Source organism: Excalfactoria chinensis, chromosome 5 (genome assembly GCF_039878825.1).
Source record: "Excalfactoria chinensis isolate bCotChi1 chromosome 5, bCotChi1.hap2, whole genome shotgun sequence".
Lineage (NCBI taxonomy): Eukaryota > Metazoa > Chordata > Aves > Galliformes > Phasianidae > Excalfactoria > Excalfactoria chinensis.
The window spans coordinates 18,499,726-18,523,347 of NC_092829.1; the positions used below are offsets into that span (position 1 = coordinate 18,499,726).

Consider the following 23,622-nt stretch of genomic DNA (forward strand, 5'->3'; position numbering starts at 1 on the left):
CTGGTCTCCTCAGGGAAATTCTTGAATTATTTAAAATTGTCTTCATAAACCCTAGAAGAGGATAGTGAGGAATACCAATTGATTATGCATTGGAATAAATAAGAGACTGAAAACATCTGCTTGGTCCTAATTGCTACAAATCAGCAAACTTTGCCTCTTCTTGAAATAACTTCTCCTGTTTCCTCCTGTTTGCATTAGCTTAGAAATAGGAAAGAATTCCAGGTCTCTGTAAGCCTTCTCAAAGACAGGTGCTATTCACAAAGCCCAGCCATGAACTAGAGGCACATCCAAATAGTGAAATAAAAAAACATAACTGAATAGCACAGTGCCAGAAGTAAGGTGGGTCAGTCAGAAAAGGTACTTGCAGGCTTTTTAGATACTCTTAACTTTTAGAACTTTTAAATCAATTGCCTTCTTGGAAATGACCTGAGTTACAGAAACTGCTACAGTAAAGGTCGTAGAGTTGAGAAAAAATGCAACTCAGTCTGTTATGCAGAGTGGATCTCACTGACTACAAATCTGTGGGGCTTAAGGAAAAATAGAAAAGATTTTGCAAGTCTGACACTGAAGCTTTCAGTCTACAGAGTGTTCCAGCTACTTACTAACCAATACTAAAAACACAATCCAGAAAGGTTTTTGTACTCAGTGCACAGCATGATAGTTTCCATTTGTAAGTCCCTGAGTTTAATGTAAAATGAGGCTTTATCCTAACTTTGCCTACTGGAAAACTAAGCCACAGAGCAGTAAAAGCATTGTCCAGATTCAGAGAGAATGACATCTATACAGTTAGGACTGGAATTTGGGAATTTCTGGCTTCCACTTCTATGCCTGGTCCTTTTAATTTCTGACTAGCTTTTCACACAGCTGCTCTGCTTTGATCCTTTGTCACATCACAAGATTTCAATGATTTTGTACTCTCCAGTGTCTTTAGAGAGCAGGGAGAAGGCTGATGTGGATGCATGAGCCCCTTCTGTCACTGAATGTCAGCTGTGTCAACCTGGGATTACAGCTGGCACTGTTCTTTCTGCAGGCAATAAGATCAGAACAGCACAAAGTTGTTGTTCAAGCCTCTTAGCCCTCAGGCCAGATGTTTGTTTGCTGACTCTGTGTGTATATTGGAGAGAGAGAAAGACAGGGACAGAGGGAGAGCTGGGAAAAGTGAGAGCAAAAAGAATGTTATACAGTTCCATGTGAGCAGAACTGAAACAGAACTAACCCAGGAGAGAAATGTAACTATATTAATGTCTGGGAGTTCATTGCGCTGTGCTATCTAGCAGAATTCCCACTATCCAGCAATCTTATTTAGCCTGATTCTCCATCTGAGAAATATTTAGAAATATTTATCCATCTTTCTCTGCACTGCACTATAGAGCTACATTTTATATATATAAAATCAGACGACTGAACCCCTAATAATTCATCTTGCTCTGGCAAACAAGAAATTCATCAAAAGTTTTTGATGATACTGCTCATGCTTAGTACCTGGGCATTCATACAGCCATAGAACACTTGACACAAACAGTTCACAGCATTTGAACATTCAGTCAGGACAATCATGTTTACATGAGCAATCACATACTTCAGTCTGGAATTATTAGCAAGACTATCAGGACATTGCTACATTTTTTGGGTGCAATTACTGTTTCTGGAAAACAATATGGTGATGACTTTATCAAGATGTATGCTGGATGTCAAAGAGATACAAGGGAAAATAACATGGCTTGGATCCCCCAGGGAAAGTTATACACCTGTTTTGCACCATAACATTTCTGGGACAATGACTCAAAGGCCTATAGTGACTATAAGAATGTAATCCCAGTATTTAGGGAAATCCCTCAGCCCAGAGCATTTATATCATATGCAAACATGATATAAATGGCTGATTTGGCTGTTCAATGTGCTCACAATATGGCACACTGTGATTGCAGCCATGATACACACATGTATTGTTTACTTGACCTCATGTTTCAGGTCACAAACTAAGCCTTAAAAGTATGATAAAACTTCTCAGAAATTCATATTTTGGGGCATATTTTCATTGTTGTCATAGTGGATGTGGATTTTCTATCATCTTCTGAAGTGTCAGCCACTTGTCTGCTCTGCAGCTCAAGAAGCTGATTAGATGTACAGAGGCTCTGGGAAAACAGAATAGAAATCATTCCAAATCCAGGACGATTGGATGGAAATGTCATTTGGACCATTCTACCAAATTTTCTTTTTCTTTATTTGGTATTCACCTGCAAATTGGACACAGGGGACATCTAGTCTGATCCAGGAAGCTGCAGGAAGAATGCTATACTAATTCAACTAACAAAGTGCAGCAAAATAATACGTATCCCTCTTCTTTAGGACTGCACTGCCAAAAAGTTTCCTCAAAGCATTAGTATTTTCTGACAGCATTTTCTTTATCCAGACTATAACCAAGATTTTGACTAGCTGAAATCTAGCAGTACTATTGTGCCGTATATTTACATTTTAGAAAATATATACATATATTCCTTTGTAACTGCTATACACCATTAGTAAAGAATACTGCATATAAATACTTCTTATTCTTCCACACATCTTTCCTATGTCTAAGGGACTCTCTGTGGGATCCTAAATGAGAATTAGGTTATCTGCATGAGAATACTATTGTATATGTGCATTTCCTTAGGTAAATTCTGCTCCTTCTCTCAGTCCTATCAATGTTAACTAATTCTGTACTAATTGATCTGCCTTGGTTAGCTTGCATTTCTTGATTAAAAAGAACCCCACAGAAAAAACAAAAAAAACAACAACATGCATCTCACTCTTTCTTGATGATAAGCTTATAGAAATACTGGTGCTTGATAACAAACCCTCATTTGGTCTTGAGGTATTTTGTGATGTTAAGGTTACATCTTCTGCAGACTGATTGAGTGCACATTCTAAAAGTCTGGAGCACCTTTAAGAACTGAAATTCTAACAGGTAGGATGAGTATTAAAAGTTGTAACATCATCAATTTTTTTCTTTTTCCCTTCTGTTTTTTCAATTCTCTGTCCTCAAAGACTGAATTTAGAAGACAGAAAAACCCTACAGTACTTTCACACAACTGTTTGGGCAATGTGGAAATGGATCACAATGTTATATTTCCTGTGGGAAAGCAAAAAACAAAGTACGTGGAAGTGAAACTGAGAGCATACTGGAAACATTTACATAACTTTTTGTGTCATCTCAGATGCTACCTTGTTATTAAGTATGGAAGCACCTGCATTAATGCATGTACATGAATTTTTCTGCACAAATTCCACAGCACATTTGTCTGTTGGTGTCTAAATATGTGTAGTCTTGATATGTCAGCAGATACAGGGGCACAAAACTGAGTGCTCATATCATGTAGCCATATTTATCTGCTTTCCTACTTTATATTATAGATTTTAAAGCCCTAAAGTGACAAGCAACAATCAAATTTTGATTTCATCAACTTGTCATGCTTTAATCATCCCTCTTGGCAGATCTTTCAACATATGTCAAAGTACTGCCTTCAAAATGTCCCTCTCCAAGTCTGTTTTATTAACCCTGACTTTTTATATGTTTTAGGCTCATTATGAAATGCAGTAAACCTGTCAAGGGTACTTTACATGCCATCTCCAACTCATGTTGATAGAAAGCATCTAAGAGCTCATTTAAGTCCCACAGAATGAACACAGTATGAAAAATAATACAAAAACAAAAAACAAAAACAACAACAACAAAAACCAAACAAAAAACACACACACAAAACCAAAAACACAAAGAAGCGTATGACTAGAACACTAGGGATCACATTCAACTCACAAGGCTCAAACAAAATTCAGTGCTCTTGTTCTAAACTCATTACCCACTCAGAGGGAATAGTAAAATATTAAGACCACAGTGGGATATGGAAGTGCCAGAAAGAAATCTTTTCAGCTCGAATATCAAATGCTAGTAAATATTAATCACACCAAATAGTAATGTTCAATATCCATGTTCTCCTTCATGGAAACAACTGAATTCAGCTAAGCTTCCTATTACCTTGATTTCAGTATCAGTGAGAAGGAGATCATAACAGTCCCAAACCTGACGGAGGGAATGGAAATCTTGAAGAGCACAAAAAGGCAGAAACTAGAGTTGAGGGTGGTAAAAAGTGGCTGGGATGAAGAGATGCCAAATTGCTTTGGAAGAGACAGAGGGAGTTTGGGGGAGGAAGAGCCAGGCTCAGTGAAGGACAGGAAACTACCTGTTTTCTCTATGGCTCAGCAACAAAATATCTGGAAACCACTCAAGCAGCAAGGATTGTAAGATGTTGCAATGACTCAGACATTTCACTTAGTTCTGCTTTCGGGTTTTCCTGTTAATGTCCCAATCAGCATTAAACTTGTCATTACTGAGCTCATGAGAACTAATAAAAATAATATTTGCATATCATTTCTACAGTCAGAAGACCTGTTAGTTGAAGAAAAGATACGCACTTTTAAATCCTCCATTAATCCTACTATTAGATCATCCAGAACTCTCTTACCATTCTTGGCTAATGCATCATAAATTAAATGGAGCAAGGATGGGAAATGTGATATTTCTTATTAGGGCAACTGGTGTATTTCTAAAATATAGGCCAGCTTGCAGAAACACAAAACATTAAAGAAAGCTGCTTTACAGTGGGAGAAAAAGGAAATGCCTCTCATAAAAAGACTCCTAGAACTTACATATTTAGAAGCAAGGCTGCTTTTTTCAGGAACCCAGCCTTGATTGCAATAGAAGTCTATTAAGGATACAACATACTACTTTCTCCATAATTAATCAAGGTACTCATGTTCTAGAAGATTTGCTCTGGATCGTATACTGGAGTGTTAGGTTAAGTTCAGATGGTCAGCAGCTACCGAAGTTCAGAATACAGCAGAGCTGGCTCAGTCCCTCTATTCAGCATAAAGCCCAGTACCCAGACAAGCATACACAAAGAATCTATATGCAACCTTGTGAGACCTCAAGTTTCAAGGACAAGATGAAGACTGATATATAAAATCAGCAGACGTGTCTGGGAGCTGTTTCATACAACTCCCCTCTATGCTTTACATCAAACAAATCCATGCTAAATTTTGTCTTTAACAACTACAACAATCACCGCATTATCTGAGGAAATTCCTCTTCATAACAAGCTCTTGTGTGCTTTGTGTAATTCCTTTACAAATAACCTTGAGCCTTGTGCATGTCCTCTTAATATCTCAGGAGAGGATCTCGCTTTTTCCTCCTCTCTTCCTCTCTTGCCTGCCCTCCCCCAGCCCCCAAATTATCTCTTGCTGTCTTCTGGGTGGTTATGTTTAATCTCAGGATTAGGCAGCAGTCTGCAGTTTGCCTGGAACATCTTATCAGCTTCCAAGAGACATTTACAGGGAGAAAAAGACTCCGGTTTTGATAGCAGTAATTGTATTTAGCTTGTAAGATACAAGGCTATTTATCTCAAGGCTGGAAAATCACAGAGGGAGAGATAGAAAATGTTGCTGATAAAAACTAAATAAAACCAAAAAGAATAAGGAAAAGAAAAGAAGCAGCTCCCTTCCTCAAAGTCCCTCCTCAAGTGGAGGGATGACATGGGTAAAGGACTTTACTGAACAAAACAATCATGCCACTTATAGAAGGAGATTGAGAATGTCAAGGGAAAGGTGATGAAATGCTTAAGTAGGACAAGAAATGACCTGGTTCAAAGAAGGCTCTGAACTCTAGTTTAGCAGTCATGTACTCAGGGAATTAGATTTGTAGAGACGTGAATAACCATTTTTTTTGAGATACAGACCACTAATATTCCATTTTAAAATAGCTCGTGCTGTGAATATCCAACATTTCTGAAAATTAAGTCAGTTTTTATTTTTCAAAGAAACTTACAACATACGCCCAATGAGAGGCACAGATGTCAATACAAGTTATCTTGCTTATTAAATGCCCTTTCCATTACACATTTGTAGTATTCAGCACCTTCTCCCCTAAACAGCTTAATCATCCTTTTCTCCCATCCCAAAAGCCTTGTTAAATTTCTGATGCTGATGTGACTCAAGTTCTATTTGGTCTACAGAACTACTGCATTTATAAAACCTCTGCAGTACTTTCAGGTCATACAGAAATAAGATCCAGACATTTTGAATTTTCTTAGGCTACAACCAACAATCCAATTTAGTACAATTTAAATAATACACATTAGGGCAGAGTTAATACCATCTCACTGAGAAATATTTAGCACTCTGTTGAAGTATACAGAGGCCTTTGATAGCAGGAACAAAAAACCAAACCAAAACCAAAACCAAAACAAAAACCTACCCACATTTCAAATATGAGAGGTGATAAGGTGAAATATAGTTTTAATATATATATATATATATATTTAAAAATATATGGCTGGACTTTTTTTCCAGAGCTTGTTTAATCACATTTCATTTAAACAAAATACAATTAATATTTTCTTTTGTTTTCATGAGTGTAAAAAACTGTTTGCTGAAAATCTTGAAGGAGCATGAAGTCATTCAGCCAGCTTTTTCCCCTCCCTCACATCCCCTCCCTAATACCAGCCGAGCAATTTCCAGTCTCTCCCCAGGTATATGAAAAGTATATCAGGACAAGAAAAACTTGATGGCTTTTATTTATAAGATAGGTAGGACCACTGTAATTTTAATGTGAGCTTCTGGAAAGCAATTTTTCTCAGACAACAGCAAGTAAGAAAGCCCTTTTATCACATAAACTACTAAAGCTGTATTTTAGTGAAGACTTTAAAATGACATAAGCCAGCCTTTCTAACAAAGGAAGTAATTTTATCTTTCCCCACTTCTTGACCAGTCATTTTCATGACCCTGTAGCCTCTTCTTCTGGACTACTTGCATGGTGAATAGTGTTGGTGAAATGACTCAGCTGAACAGAAAGTGAGAGTAGAAAACAGAAATTTAACTATTTAAGTAACATGAGCACAAGGAGTAATGAAAGAATGAACTTTGCTGTCCAGCTCCAACTGTAAACTGTGTTTCTGAGGTTTTCCTAGCACTCCCTACTTGCTGTGCTTTGGTTCACATACTAAAATGCTCTCAGGGAATGTGAAATGGATTCCTTTCAAATGAAATTAAAACGGAAGTTATGTTTCAGCTGTTTAGGGAATTCAGTCCTTGGGATTGGAGCTAGTCCAAAACCTCAGGCTGGCACCAGGGATCTTAGAGCCAAATTTTTGTTTTATAGGTATACTCTCATCAGGCCACAGTACTCACCAGAGCAGTCACAAAATCCCTGGAGTTCTGTTGCCAGAAGACAGCTATCCATATTCCTAAAATCCAACTTTCTCACAAAGGTGTACTTGATACAGAGAATTATGACATCTTTTTTGTACTTTTTGGTGCCAAAAGAACTGAAAACTAATGTCACTGGAAAGGGCAGAGATTCCTAAAAGAAGGCTAAGTGATCACTCAAGAGAATGATAAAGAAGAAAAATATAAAGTCTGTATTGAGAGAATGAACTAATGAATCTTTGTAAGGGCCCAACTGATAAATGATGTCCATCACATTTCTTTTTTTTTCTTTCAAATTATAAATCCAGGCTACAGTTCTCTTGGCAAAGTATGTGTTTCTTTAAATGCCAGCATATTTCTTCCTCTCACTTCCTTTCCTTTAATCTTCTCCCTTAAGATATAACTGCACTTAGACATTCTCTGGTTTCTTATTCTCTCTCATCATAAAGCTTTCCTTCACCTAGTTTTGTTTCTTTTTTGACTGCAGAAGATGTAGACAATGCGTGGATGGATGAACAGGAATACCAGGCTTCTTTCAACATACACTACAAATCTGGCAACATACAAAGAATTTAATTGCAGGCAGAGATAAAGAAAAGTCTGCCACTCAAGAACTAAAGAAAATTGAAGGACTGAGGTATTTCAGCTGTGCTTCAAGACAAAAGATTTGTTTTTAACCCTTCTGAGAACTGCTGATTTCCAAACTTCAGAATGCCTGAGTTAAATCCTTCTCACCATACTGCAAAGTGCCTCAAGTTTGAAGGGTTTTGCAAATCTTGAAACAAAAACATGTCACAGATTTCATTTGCTTAAACCAACTTTCCTATCTAACTCACTCTTATTCCAAAATGATACCTACTTTATCACCAAAAAGATGAATTTAAATTTAGAGTCATCTGTCAGGAACAACATAAAGAAGAAAATGGCCAAATACAATCTGTTATCTGGGATGTACACTAAGAGATGAAAGCAAGTGAGACAGCAGAAGAGAGACAGACCAGAATTCATATGTATTTGGTAACAAAATGCATACATACCCTGACTAAGAAATACATTGCAATGATCAGCTTGGTTATTTAAGCATCAAGGAATTGGTAATCAGTAGAAAATATAGATAAAGCCCATCTTCTTATTGCACAGTTGAGGGAGAGGAGAAAGGGGAAAATACAGATAAATCATAAACAGTTCAACAGTTAAGCCTGAACTAAGTCACAAAGATGAACAGCAAATAGGAGTCCCACTGTTAACACTGCTGCTTGCCATTACCCATTTTTCAAGAGTTCTGTCTCAGTTACCTGCACTGGATCACTGTTCAGAGTCTTACTGACCAGTAAGAGAAACTCTGTCAGAGTTTGAATGGTACTAAAACTGAGGGGTCATTTCTAAATCTGAGCCAACCTTAACTTCCAAGTTAATTCTCTCCTTTACAGTTTATCATAGAATACTTAGAGTTGGAAGGGATCTTTAAAAGTCACCTACTCCAACTCCACTGCAACAAACAGGGACACCACAGCTAGATCAGGTTGCCCAGGGCTGTAAAGTGCTTCTTCCTTATATCCAACCTAAATCGACCCTCTTTAAGCTTGAAACCATTTATCTGCATGTGCTCCTACAGGTCTGTGTCTCTCCTGTACTGAGGACTCCATATCTGGATGCAGTATTCCAGTTGAGGCCTCACCAGCACAGAGCAAAAAAGCAGGATCACTTCTCAACATACTGGCCACATTTCTTTTGGTGCAGCCCAGCATACAGTTGGCTTTCTGGGCTGCAAGGGCATACTTCTGGCTCATGTCCAGCTTCCCATCCACCAGTACACCTCCAGACCCACCCCCCACTGTCTTTTTTGTCAGGGCTATTAGCAATCCTTTCAACTCCCAGCTTGTATTGATAGTGAGGCAAAATGTAAGTATCAGAACTGTAGGTTTCCTTCTTTTTTGCTTCTCTTTCACTTCCTTGTCCTTTATTATGAAGCTGTAAAATACATCTCTGGAATCTTTCTCTCCGTTGTTTCTTTAATTTCAATTTAACTGAATACAGTGTTTTAAGGAAAGCCAATATTCTTTCTCTTTGCTCGTTTTATGAGCATCACACATTTATTTGCACTTTCCATTGAGCAAGTAATTATGAATTTAATTTATAATCCTTCAAGAACTAATAAAACTCAGAGAGGAGCATAGAAACATCATTAAGAATTCCACTCTGCTGCCACCACATGTGATGACAAAGAAACTTTTGCTAGTTTGACAAATTCATGAACACAGCTGCAACACCATGCAGAAAGTTATGCACACATTAAATTGTTCGTATTACAGACATCACAGCATGTCAAACATGTATGTGCCACAAATAAGTTTCTTTTTTAAAACACTACAAAAAATTGTCTCTTCCAGAATTGAATATTAATACACAAGCTGAATATGAGTTGCAATTTCAGTATTCTGTAGCTGAGACACACTAAATTAGTTCAGATCAGCTTAACCACAGATCTCACTCCGAAGCTGAGAGTCTGCAAATTTGTTTATTCTCTACATGAAAAATATTACATGAATGTTTGGTTTGCTCAGTTGTCTTCTAAACCATCAATTACGTAGAAAATTGAACTAATGAGGTGCAGCTTCTTGTAGCCATTCTCTCATTTAAGCTTTTCACAAAGAGACATTAAAAATATTTTTATATCTATCGATCATATAGGAATATTCAGGCTTTTAACACAAAGTGAGATCAAACCACAATCCTTTCGCCTGGAAGAATCAGGATAGTGCACTCTTCCATTGGCTATTTTCACTAGCCATGTTGGACTTGAATATATTTTTTTCTTTTTAAAAGTCTATTGTTCCTTCTGCCAGAATTTGGCCAAAATTTTTTAAAATTAACTGAAAAAATGAAGGATACAAACACACACAAAATAGGATCCCCAAAGCCCTATTTTCATGAGGACATGTTGAAAATACTACACCTATGAAGTGCCAGAAAGTGAAACACCTGCATGGAAAGGAAATGACGTCTGGTATATAAAGGTGTTCTTTTCCTTTGGGGTACAACTGCATATACTTAATTCTCGGCCAGACATAAGACCAGTGCTGATTCTATTAAACCATATACCTTCTAAAGAAAATGCAGGACTACTTTAATCAAGACAAACACAGAGGGTACTGAGGTATTCTCTGCATGTGATTTCTTTTCCCCCTTTTTTTTTTTTTTAAGAAAAAAACATCCCTGAAGCAATGGCTGAATGTTTTGTTTCTTTGCAGGAAGGACTTACTACAGCAAGTAATAAGAGAGCATATTCATGGGATTTTTATTGTCTATAATTGGTTGGCAATTGGTCAGAGGTATTTTACCATAAAACAACTGAAGAAAGGAGCAGAAGAAAGATGCTCAATTTGAGCACCTACAGCCACCCTACCTTTTCTTACCAACGGATAGTAGAGCTAGAATCTCACTCAGCCTGCTTGTCATTATTTTCTTAGAAAGCAATTGTTTCAATTATTAAAGTGTAATCGTTTGAATATACAGCATCAACACACTAAAAGAGAATTGCTGAATATGAAGTAATATCACTTGCAGTAAAAACTTCCCCATGCACTTTACGATTGAATAGAAGAGATGAAATTATCCCTTTGGAATAATTTATTAGTGTTTGAGGATATTGGGTATTCAGGGCTTGTGTCTATCAGTAATTTTTTTCCATCTTCTATTCCAGATCAGTAATGTATGATATAGAAAGAAAGAACTGGAAGTTGCTTACACTGAATACTTGGAAGCAACAAGATGATCATCATTTGACCTTAAACAACACAGTGTGAACAAGATGAATGTGGCTACACTTGGAAGCGTTTCCCTGTGTTTCTTCTGCTATTAGTAATTATCTCCATCACCACATCTCAGCTGTTTTATGCCCTGTCAACATTATGTACAGCAGCCTGTTTTTCACTGGGGGTGAGCTTAATCTTTTAACTTGGCAACATGGCTGTGTATCCCCAGTGGTGTGATAACACATAAGACAGTGATTCAAAAACCGCTTGTTCAGTATTCCTGGTGGGCCTGGGGTGATGACTTTCCAAGAGGTACTGAATTGCTGCACTGTATTTTGACCTAAAGTTAACTGAGAGTTGCCAGCTATGTCTAGATTTTGTGTCAACCCCTATTTAAGTGCAAACCTAAAAGAGAGTGAAAATCAGGTGATGAAAAATTGCAGCAAGCATAAGGTTCATTCAAGTATTTGCAACTTAGTTTCCCACATTCCTTACAGTTCAGCTGTGTCCCTACATAATCTGTATCTTGGGGGTAGCTAAATCCACCTCTTCTTCTTGCAAAGTGCATTCAAAGCTTTTCTCTCTTAACTAGCGAGAATATCACAAGTAGCAAAACCAAGTTTGTAGTCGAGGTGTTTTTTGTTTGTTTTTTCTTTTTGTTTTTACTCTCTGCAGAACCAAGAGTCACTTAGAGACCTCCATAATAGCAAAATCTATATGTATCATACCATACAGTTATAAAAGACCAACCCCATGTTTTCCAGAAGACAGAACTGGTCAGTTTGATACTGAGATGAAACCACAAAGATTGATATAGTAACCAGCCATTGTTAAATGTTATTTTGTAAATATGGGTAGACAGAAAAAACAGAAAAACAGAAAAAGCATGTACCTGTTGGATAGTGTTCATTCACTGGCCAACTGTCAACTTGAAGGGTAGCATTGCCGCCATTCCTGGTAAAGCGCACCACATGGTATTTGCCATCATTCACAGGTGTGCTTTCCTCTTTAATAGAGATATCCACCGTGCCAATATTGAAGACTACACCAATCTTGCCTTGTTCCTGAAATGAAAGAAAAAATGGGGAAAAAAAAAAAAAAAAAGCTTGCAAATTTCTTGTTCTTAGGAGAATGTTCCAGCCCTATAAATCTCTAATGGGTTCTTGTGCAGCTAGATAGCACTGAAGAATACACAGAAATATCATCATATCATAGTATTGTGCGAGTTGAAAGGGACCTTAGAGATCATCGAGTCCAACTCCCGGGATTCGAGCCCTCTGTGTAGCAGAGCGGCACTTCTACCCCCTGCTCCACAGCAGGGGATTCGAACCCGGGCCCCCTGGTGTTGCAAACGGGAATTCTACCGCTGCGCCACCGGAGGCACACAAATATCATTTTGAACTTAGTCAAGATACATTTTATTGGCTCTGCTTCAAGGCTAACATTGTCTTCCACACTCTTCTTTGCAGCTTTCACCTGAACATAGAGACTTGTTTGTTCTCTTCACTATTACAGAGTACAGTTAAGCAATCAGGCAGTAAAACCAAGGAGATGTGAATAGTTACTTGAACAACAGTTCCACTGATTAGTAGTTTCTTGTTCAATTGCTATCTGAAATACAGCCACATGCAGGTTGTATCCTAACTGTTTCACAAGCACAAAAACAAAATGGAACAAACAACCTCGCCCATAAAACAAATAACCATGGGAATCAGCAGAATGAATGCATTTACACAAAGGGCAGAATAAGAAATGAGCAAAAATGTACTAACCAGCTTTGGCCATTTGAGGGAAACTAATTGCTCCTAAACCAAATGGAAAATGCCCCAGACCTTCAAAGGACTGGAGTGACTGCATTCATATTTTTCTAATGAACTGTGAGAAATTCAACTAAACCTAGCTGAAGAAGGAGAAAGCATTTGCAACCTCCCCTTTAAGGAAAAGGAGAGAGTGTCTTTTACCATTCTCTTTTCCCAGGAGAAACACTCATAAAAGAGGCAAAGATAGCCCATGGGTGAGAGGAAAAACTGGGAAATAAAAAAGATTCTGGAAGCAGAGGACTACAGTCAGTGATACCCTCAAGCTGCTAGAAACAAGGGAAGTGAGCAAATTAGGGTTCTACCCTAAACAGAATGCCACTCACTCTCTCACAGTCATGGAAATACAGCCTTCCTAAAAGTAGCACAGCATTTTACTTCAACTGAAAAATGCAGAAAATTGTATAAAACACATCACTTGCACTAACTGAATGCCTTCTCCAGCTCTATGCAGTCCCTCTTCCAGCACTGTTTCTCACAACTTTCTGAGTTTTACAGAAGCATGACTTTACCAGATCTTGATATTCATACTTGGACTGACCAGGAGCTTGTCATGAAAATAGTTCTGTTCCAAACACCAGGATAGAACAAAACATAATGCTTTTAGTCTCCACCTTTCAGCCATCTTTTTATTAAACTGAAAGTCAAATAATTCAGACTGAAAGCATATAACTGTTCCCTGTGTGTAGAAAGCATTTTGTTTCAAAAACCAAGAGAACACCAGGCAGTAAGACAAATCCTACTCTGCACTGCATCTATATGGATCAATAGAAATCCTGTAGAAGAACACAGGACCCTTACTGATGCAAGAAAAAGAAAAAACATTATCGAGGTGAAAGGATGTATACGTGTCACTTAATTTTGGCAGATTTTTGAGAAATATTATAAGCAGTAGATCAACTATTGTTTTATACTTCTTGTTGCTGCTTCAAAATGTCAAACCTGATTCTCTAAATCCTCATTATGAACCTATGTATCCACAAAAAGCAATCCATATACAGGACAAAATAAATAGAAATTATTACTCTTAGGGGTCATGGTTTTTAAAAGAAGCAATTCTCACAGATACATAATTTATAAGGCTAAAAAGGACAAATGTTTTAATCTAGCCTGCTCTAAAATTTTATATGAGACTGTATATCTTGTCAGAATTGATCTTTTTTTAAACTAAGGAATATATTTTAGATCAACATGCAATTGTGATCTGAATATTAATAGCTGACGGAACAGTCATTACAGCTGAGTCTTTTCAGTTACTTCTTTGATAAGACTGGGCCAGTTCTGAACACAGTCAAAAAGGTAAGGGAAATGTCATGAACTGTAAAGAAATGAAACAGCATAGAAAAGGAAAATCTCTGTTAGAAGTTACTGGTCTACCTTTGACTTGAATTTTGGTATACAGTAAACAAAGCTTTACAAGCTCCCTCAGTAACAGTAACAGAAGAAATACAGAAGGTTCTAAAAAAATATCAAATCTGAAACTGTATGTATAAAACAAAAACATCATTATTATTTTAGTAACTGGAAGAACTACGAATATTCACTAAAATCATTTGGTAATAAAATTTCTTCAAAGGAAGTACATTCTGAGATAGTGCATAACTGAATTGTGCAACTCACTCTCACAGTATGTGTTGGATGTTTAAGATACATTCAGAAATATATAAATTCATGGGAGGAAAGTCAGTCATGAACTGTTGGACACAACAGTGTGAATATAATACCCTGTCCAGTAGGTCCTTAAAAGCAGATTGTAACTATTTATTTTAATTTTTACCATTTATGTTGAAAAGCTTCTAGCATCATGCTTCTATAAATGCCTTGGTAGACTGTGATCAAGTAAGAATTTTTTGAAGGTTGTTGCCAATTCTTAAGCATTTTATAAAGCAGGAAAATGCTGAAATTGGCAAAGTTTAATGATAACCCAATCTTTTCTACTGAAAGTTTTGAAGTGTGGCTTTGCTGAACATCTGCTGGGGTCAGGCTTGTGTATACAGCTCTGCCTTAGAGCAAGACAGTGCTAGAGCAGATGACAAAGTTCCAGCTTCATCTTTCTGGGATTGCCAACTGACCCCAACCCAGATAATTTGCCACTTGTCAGGAACTTTATACATCACTGCTTTTAGGTAACTAGTATACAATATAAATAAAATTAAGCTCAGGAATTTTTTTGAAAGCTGATATCATAAACAAAGCCTGAGACGTTTTGAAATTTTAACTTACTCAGAGAAGCAATCCAGTCAGTACACAGCTGAAAAGATTTGTTTCCTATTATTACTGCTGACCAGTTCTACCTTCAACAAGCCATTTGATTTGTCTTTCTAGATTACAAAGCCACTGGCTTACCATGCAGTACATTTGTATGGTATCTACCACAGTAGAACTCTGGTATCCAATGTGCCTCCAGATCTTGTAGTTGTACAAATATCAGATTATCTGATACATAATATCATCACAACCTTACCATGACTGGGACCCTTCCTAAGCTTGCCTAAGTTAATTTCTTCAAACTGGGGAACATGGGCATTTCCAGTTTCTTTTAAGAGAAGGCTTGTTTTTTGTGCTATTCAACACTCAAAGGATTTAATCCTTTCTTCCTCTGACCCATGAAAGTATTAGTGCACTGCTAGCTAATCACCTGGCATCAAAATACAATGTAAAATTTATACCAGTGTTTTCGGGTCACAAAATTGGAGGAAAATAATTGTTATTAGAAAGCGGGTGAAACCTTCAGCCATGAGACCATTATGTTTTCCTTGTGTAGGGATGTCACAATGCAAGTAAGGAAACAGAAATTAACAACATGATGAAAACAAGGCATTTCTTAAGTAAACAGAATGCAAAATGAATTATTAAAGCGATATCTGTCCATCATTTCACTGGAAAATACATACTTCAGATGGTTAATTTGTTCCCTAAGCTTATAATATGCATCGCAAAAGCCTGCCCTACATGATGGTATGAACTCCAACTTTAATTAGGATTAAACAGACTGCCTGTGTGTTTTCAAAATACTAATAGCATATTCTGGAAATTGTTGAGAAACAACACCTTTCAGATACGATGCTGGACTAGAGGAAAAAAAATCAGAAACCATTCTGAACGCTGATATCAGTTTTGATTTTTCTAAATGATCGAGACAATACACACCATGTGTTGTATTTTAATCTTAAATTAATCAAAGGCGTACCCCTTCTCCTGCATTGTGAAAGTCAGCTGATCAAAACAGGCCCTGTAGAGTCATGTAAAATTTCACTAGCTTCTAAAAATGTTATGTGCACTTAATGAGGAAAAGTCTGTAGTGGGAAGTCAGATTTTAGAAGGACACAAGAACAAGAAACCTGCACAGAAGCAGAGATCTTCCAGGATAAAACATCTCCATCCATCTCACAGTGTCTTTATTGGACTGTTAATCCACTGGGTAACACTGCCAAAAATTTACTCTGACAGAAGCTGAAGTGTCAGTTACAAAAATACAGTACAAAGATATGATACTTACCAGAAGCATAAAATAAACTGCATACTGTAACTACCAGGCTTCTTTATCACGAGACTCGATACAATTGTTTGATGTCTGAGGATGCAGCATCTATCACACACTCTGTAACAGCAATCAGAGCTGTCTGTCTCAATCCATAACCCATAGAAAATGAGCACTTGTCAGGACGATGGCATTAAGAAAGGACATTGCTGCCTGACAGGAAAGGTGATGAGAAAAATCAACTTGCCACCATCCAATTAGCCCAAGAAGAGAAGACACAGAAGTGCAAAGACTGAGGAAGATTTGGACATAATTAATCAATTTAAAATTTGTTTTGCCTAGAGCATGCTTGTAAATTCTATTTTAACCTCAGTCATTAACAGTATTGTAGGGTTTCAAAGAGTTCCAGAAGTGCATGCTTAAAAGTATTTAATTACACAGCACTATAATATCATTGTATTTTCCCTTTTCTGAGTGTTTATGTATTGATGTCTGATAGAGTTTAATGCATCCAGGGTCTATGCTGTATATTTCTTTAAAAAATAACATAAAAGATTTTGTCAACTATTTATAAAATCAACAGCATGTTGTAAACACAGCAGTATTCTTCTTTCCTAGACAAGAGCAGAGTTCTAAGGTTCAATACGCCTTTCCAAACAGACAAGATAATGAAGAAAATAAGGGTATATGTAGACACAAACAGTTCCTGGATTTTCTAAAATGTTATTTCTAGCTTTTCAAAGCTTACTTTTTTTAAGCTGCAAAATGATTTTAAAGAAGGTGTAGTGTGGCTAGACTCCAGCAGAAAGCTCTTCCAGTTTTGAATTGGGAGTAGAAAAGAGATAATATTATGCATGAACAGTATGTGAGCACTCCAGTATTCAACTGTACAAGTACTATATTTGTATTTCTAATGAAAATTTCCAAAACAATTATCTACAAAATTTACCAACTTTCTGTAACACAGCAGTACTTGGTACGGAACAGTGCAGTATTGGAAAGTAATGGCGATAGAGAAGATAGACTTCTTTTGAACACATCTCACAAAGACCACCAGTACTACCTGCATTTTGCATACTAGAAAGCAGAAATAAAAGTACTTGCCAAAACTTCACAGGAAACAGAAGTGACAGGAAGAGAAAAAATAATTAAAAGGCCCTCTAGTTCTTAAGCCAGTAACCTACCATTTACATTGGCATTACTACCACAGAATATTTCAAACATTCCGATTTTCTATGTGCACAGGATATACTACTAAGTCTATTCATGTAGAGTGCTCCCATTTTCCTTGGTACCTTTTATGTCTAGTTCAGTGAGTGTTTTTCCATGATACACTGTTGTGGGATCTCTGTGTCCAGAACTCTTTGGTGCTCATTTCTAGGCTGTTCAATCTGCCCTGGAAAGGGCACTTGGCTTTTTTATGTTCATCTTCACCAAAAGTCAATAGCTTGCTCCTGAATCTATGTGGGAGCAGTATTTTATACAAAGAGTGAATTTTCCTATAGACAAAAAATGTGAATTTTCATGAATCAAAATCAAGATGAACCTCTGGAAACCTCTGGAACCTCTATGATTTGCCATATGCATACAATTTTTGTTATAAAATTCACTTGCTGTAAAGCTGCTTAAAATGAGGTATCAGCCACACAGCCTTGCCAAGATTGTACTTCTCTGGTTAAATAAGAATTCCCGATGTCAAATTCAAACCTGACCAAACTATTTTCACATAAAGTTTAAGTATTCCCAGCACTTTTTTTTTTTTTTTTGACAAAGTAGGTGTGAAGAGAGTAGAGAGCTGATTAATGTCAGTTCCTATATATTTTTCATAGATTTTCTCCTCTTTACCTTCTAAAAAAAACAAACAAAAAAACCACAAATTACAAGATGTGATCGTCAATACAGTAAGGAAACTGCTTTTTTAGAGCTGTGCTGAGAGCCTAAACCTACTGCAACTACAGCTGCCCTTAGAAATTGTCTAGATTGTTCTACACTAAAATTGGTAAGAAAGAAATACAAGAGAATTAGATGTGAGGCTGCGACTCCTGATTTAGTTTCCTTCACTGCGTGACCAATCACTTGCTCACATTATTTTCTGTGGAATGAAGTTATGTTTCTTTAGGCCTGCAAGAAAAGATGAAGGACTACTTTCAGATCTCCTATTCATATATTGCTGTAGTTATCATTAAGAACACTGTGATAAAAATGTGTCAGGGCATGGGAGGTGAGATCAGTACAGAAAGTTATCACTCACGCATTGGGAAGCCTGTTTCTGTGAACAGAACTATTTCTTTGTATCTCATGTTGCAAGGATATCCTGTATCTGAAATAAAAATAGAAAAGGAATCTCAGAGATTCCTTTGGGGCAAGTGCTAGGCAGATGTTGGGAGAGCACGAAGTAACTGAGACCTAGACACAAGGATCACAAAATGACTTTGTAGTATGTTGGATAGGAGCAGATCACAGGTATCTATCTTATGACTAAGACAGAGTTTTTATGGGAGAAGACAAAGTTTTTATGAGAGAACTGAAACAGTCAATAGAATTATAGCTACTGGACTACTGTGATTTAGAATATACTGTTTGTACTTGCATACTGGAAGCAGAAATTTTCTTGCCTTTGTCCAGCGCTCTGTGGCTTGGCCACACTCTGTAAATATTACTCAAGCAGAAGAACAGTGCTCTCCTCACTCGCTATTTTGTCAGCATGCTAATGAAATTAATAGGACAATCCCTGACATTCGGGAGAAAGTTGTACAGGGGACCCAGATTTGAAAAAAGATTTTGCTTGATGCTGTATGCTCAGCACAAAATACCATAGCCTTGAGAAATCAAATTTTAAAGAGAAGCCATTTAGCTGAGAGAAATAAAAGATGTCCCTTATTTTATCTTTTTTTTTTTTTTTTTTTTTTTTTTTTTTTTTTTTTTCCTGTGAGAGGCTGGGGAGCGGGCCTGCAGTCATTCCTCCTTCCACACAAATTATCTACCCAGAGAGCTGATTGGAAGAGTCAATTAAATTGCAACAGGTTGATTGTGTGGAATACAAACTGAAGGAGAGATAATGGCAATGGATATCTCTGGCCAGCTATTACAGCTGTTGTCTGTGGCTGTTCTTCACAAAGATAGAGGACAGTACTGGCAGCAAATGGCATGAGAGTTCGGACTTGAAAGTCAAATAGAGCAGACTACTTATAAAAGGAAGTAACACCAAAGGAGTATGGTGGATAACAAACATGACAGACCAAACTATTGGCCACCTTCCAAGTTTCATCACCTCTATACCTTACTAAGATTTCTAGGATTCCATTTCCATTCCTACTATTTACCTTTTATTTCTGCCTGCAGCACAAAGGGAGTCAGGAAGGTTTAACTGATAAGGTCTAAGAGTCAGTAATCTTTCCATGAATTACTGATGCATCCAGACTACCTGGGTGGAAGTCTCATAAAATACTATGAATATTGCTTTGCCTTGAAAGCCTTACCATAACCATAATAATCAGATGCATCAGAAAACAGTCATTTGGGTGCTTCGGTTGGTGAGTAGGCGGGATATACAGAAGCGTAAGATGGAGGCAACTATCAGTTGTCCCTTGGCTAAGACTTCTGTTACAGCCTCAACAGTAAAGATATACCATTTTCCTGTATCCCAGGATTTGAAGAATCACAGGATGCTCTCTACATCACACAGTCATTCTGCCACTACTGCCATTAAGGCCAAAAGCTCAGTTTCTGGCAAAGCTGTGATCTAAGTTCCAAAATAGTACTGGTTTAATACAATTTCTTCTTCTCTTGAATGGTTTAAATACCGATCCTGTACAATCTTTCCTCTCATATGAACATAACAGTTTGGCCTATTTCTCCTCCCAGAAGATTCCCCCATTTTTTTCTATTTTTCTTTTTGACAACTTTAATCCTCTTCATGTGAGACCATCTCAGCTGCACTGAAAAACAGGAAAAGGTTTCTCTGGAGTCTGCAGGAAATTTCAGAATGTTTTGACCATCTCCAGATACAACTGATATTGTATCTATGTGATACAATTTCTGAATGTTTACATCAGAAGATGTGAGGCTGGATTTAATGACTCTCCTGTTGATAAGCTAATATCAAATGGGTCATTAAAAATGACTCATTTTCTCAACCTTAGAGATAGGTTTGTTTATGGCCATTCATAATAGTGTAAAAAGTCAGAATCCAGATCCCTTCAAATGCATCTGCTATACCTATGCCACAGATAGACTATGATCTTCAACTATCAACTAAAGAGCAACTATCAGCCAACTCACTAGAAACATTAACAATGCCAAATTGAAAATAAATACAGCAGAAATATAAGAATTTAACTCCTAGGGCTTTAAGAGACAAATAAAAGCATCTAAAGACAATAAACATCAGTATCCAAAATATATTATTCTGCAGTATAACAAAACATGATGAACCAACAAAAAAAAAAAAAAAAAAAAAAAAAAAAAAAGATAGATATGAACAGAACAGAAAAAGAAAATAAGGAAAGCTGGCATTTGTACCATGTATTTGTAACCATCTTATGTTCTATTTTTTCTCCTGATACAGAAGAAAGAAGAGTAGAAAAATACAACATAGGCTGTGCCTGCTTTCTGCAATATTCCTGTTAGTCTCAGTGGAATCTCATTGCTCCACTGAATAAACATCATTATCCATAAATTGCTTTGTATCTCATCACAATGTAAAATCATCGAAGACTTTACTTCAGAAAACGAATATCGCTTTTTGGGGGGAGTGAGTAATATGAATAAGTTTATGCAGATCAACCATACATCAGTTACGCTCTGGTAACATACAAGAGTGCACTACACGACGTAAGCGAAAGAAGCTCTAGGCAATACAAATAACACCAGTCTGCATGCAGGAGTAACCAATATTATAGCTTCAGGAGTGGATAAAACAAGCAGACTGTGGCTCTGTATCATGATATTGTAATGTTCTTTTTTCACACTAGAACACAAGTTAACTTAATTACAATCCCATAAACAGAGGGATACAAATGACAGTCCAATGCACAGCAAATTCCTAAGGCAGGGCTCTTAAAGTTTCAGAACTTCTTACCCTCAGATCTCACACACTAGCAGAGAATTGTCCCAGTGCTTGAAAGGAAACCATCCATCAATGATCAGAAGCTTCAGGGAGCACAACAGCTGTTTCAGTATTTCAGGGTTTTTTTGTAAGATAAATATCTGTCATGGTTTTGTAATTTTTGCTATTGGTTTTCCCCATCATAACATGATGTGGAACACAGTGAAGAACTACACGTCCCAGAGGACCTCACAGTCAGAGAGGGAAATACGTCACGGAAGTGGATCGCTCTCTCTCTCACTGCCTGGCAACAGGCATGGATGTGCTTCCAAGCTGTGCACCTTCAATATCAAAGTAGGCTTCTCGATCTTTGGAAACCTCTCTCTCTCTCTCTTATTTTACTTGATTTATTAGCCTCAGTTTCAATTAGATTGTATTATATTGTTTTACCTTTCATTCCGATAACATACTTAGTAAAGTAAGTTTTCTTCCTTAGATCGTTGCTGCTGCTCTGTTTGTTTCCTTGAGCCAAGCTCCCATCTCCCTACCTCCTTCCCCTTCCCATTTTTGGGATCAGGGGGCCCACGGGCCTACTACCCCCCTGTCACAGACATAGATCTAGATAACTCCGTGACAATATCTAAGATTTCAAAGAAAACAGATTATACTGTTTTATTGTGCTTGGTTTTCCTGTAGAGAAATGAAAGGCATATTACTCTTGCTTCCATTTTGTCTTTATTTTTTATCCTTCCCCTTCTTTCAAAGAAGATATGGAAAAAATTACAACATGAGAAATATTCTTATGATTTTAGTCATAAATTTTTTTATCCAATTTTCTAGAACAGAAACATAAAATCAGTTTCAGTGGAATATATTAAAACTTTAAACAAATGTCCAAATTGAGCCTTATTTTAATTTATTTATACCTTTTCTTCTCAATAAAGAGTGTGAGTTTCTCATCTGGAATTAGTAGCAGAGCAAGCCTCCTTGAACTGGTAACTAGCCTCTACTATTATCCTAAAATAAGACATACCATTATAACCTTTCTCAGCATTATGTACTTACTCAGAGCCCTCATGGCTATTTCTAAAGAGGTTAGCCTCACTTAATCTCCTGCCAAACTTTAGGCAGTGATATCTCAAAAGACAAATAAGAAAAACTACTATCACAAGAGATAACACTGCTGTCCTTCTAATAAAGACTCGTGTTGATGTTGAAGCAGGTGCTAAGCAGTAGCAAGGGAAAGTTATTGAGTATGTTCTGTTCTGGAGTTTGTTCAAAACCAGTGGAAGTGCAAATAGTGTACCTGGAAGAAAGAGCCTGGGCATACTCCAAATATGATACTAATTCTTCATAGGTTTTGCCCAGTTAGCAGGTTTATACAGTTTTCTGCTAGAACTCAACATTTTTATCTGCTACAACTACAGCAACGGAACAGGAAAAAGGTATCTTAAATGAAATTTTTCAAGTACTGCTATTCAGATACTACAGCTTTTTGGTGCTTTTAAAAATACATTTACCAATTCACTTTTACCACGACACACTTTCAAGTGACCTCATGTTAGATTGTTCGGGGTTTATTTTATTTTTAACATAGAATGTTAAATATTCAATGTAGTGTAATGATTCAGTATCACAGCCAGTGGTTAAAAGCTCTGCTTCAAGGTGATACTGGATACACATACTTTCTCAGTCTTAAGGAAAGTGTTTCTTCCTTTCTTTGTGAAACTGAGTAGGTGGTTTCAGGAAAAGGAAGCAGGGATGCCTTGTCCCCTTATATAGTAAATGCTTCATGAGGAGAATAATTTGAAATGGGAAAAAGCTTGAAAGAGGCTTTTTTGTTTTTGTGACAGAGGTTAATGGCAATGGCTGCACTTAAGAAAGAAAAGAAAAAAATGATGAAGGAATCAAAAAGCCAGCAGCTGTGTCTTGATCTGGATCAAAGTGATAGAGAGGGAGCTGTGCCAAGTATCTCCTGTGAAAATGTCTCCCAGTTTTCTGCATACTCAATTAGATTTAAGGAGCTCCACTGTGCATTACAGTGCATTCTAAAATCATTATTTTTTGAAGATTTGCTGTTTTACAACCATTATCAACTGGGCTGAGGCTCTTAATTCATTTACTGTAGACTACCAAATAGCTACAGAAGAACTGTGATCTTTTTGTACCTCTGTGGACTGCGTTCAACTGCTAACTAGAGAGGAAGAGCATTGTTTAATTCTGGCACTATCCCCTTGATAGTGATGTTTATCTGGAAACATTCTGGCTTAAAAACTGTTG

General features: G+C 37.1%; 1 protein-coding gene across 43 annotated transcripts in view; it reads right to left on the reverse strand.

Annotated features, from left to right (window-relative positions):
* The window catches only part of NRXN3 (neurexin 3), an 898,188-nt gene that overhangs the window by 117,227 nt on the left and 757,339 nt on the right, over positions 1–23,622 (reverse strand). For all 43 annotated transcript variants that reach the window (XR_011903710.1, XR_011903709.1, XR_011903708.1 and 40 more), the window contains one exon: positions 11,890–12,061. Coding sequence is in view for 39 of the 43 variants with exons in the window: in XM_072337914.1 (XP_072194015.1) it covers positions 11,890–12,061 (172 nt within the window). In the remaining 4 variants the exon portion in view is untranslated. The remainder of the gene's footprint in view (positions 1–11,889; positions 12,062–23,622) is intronic.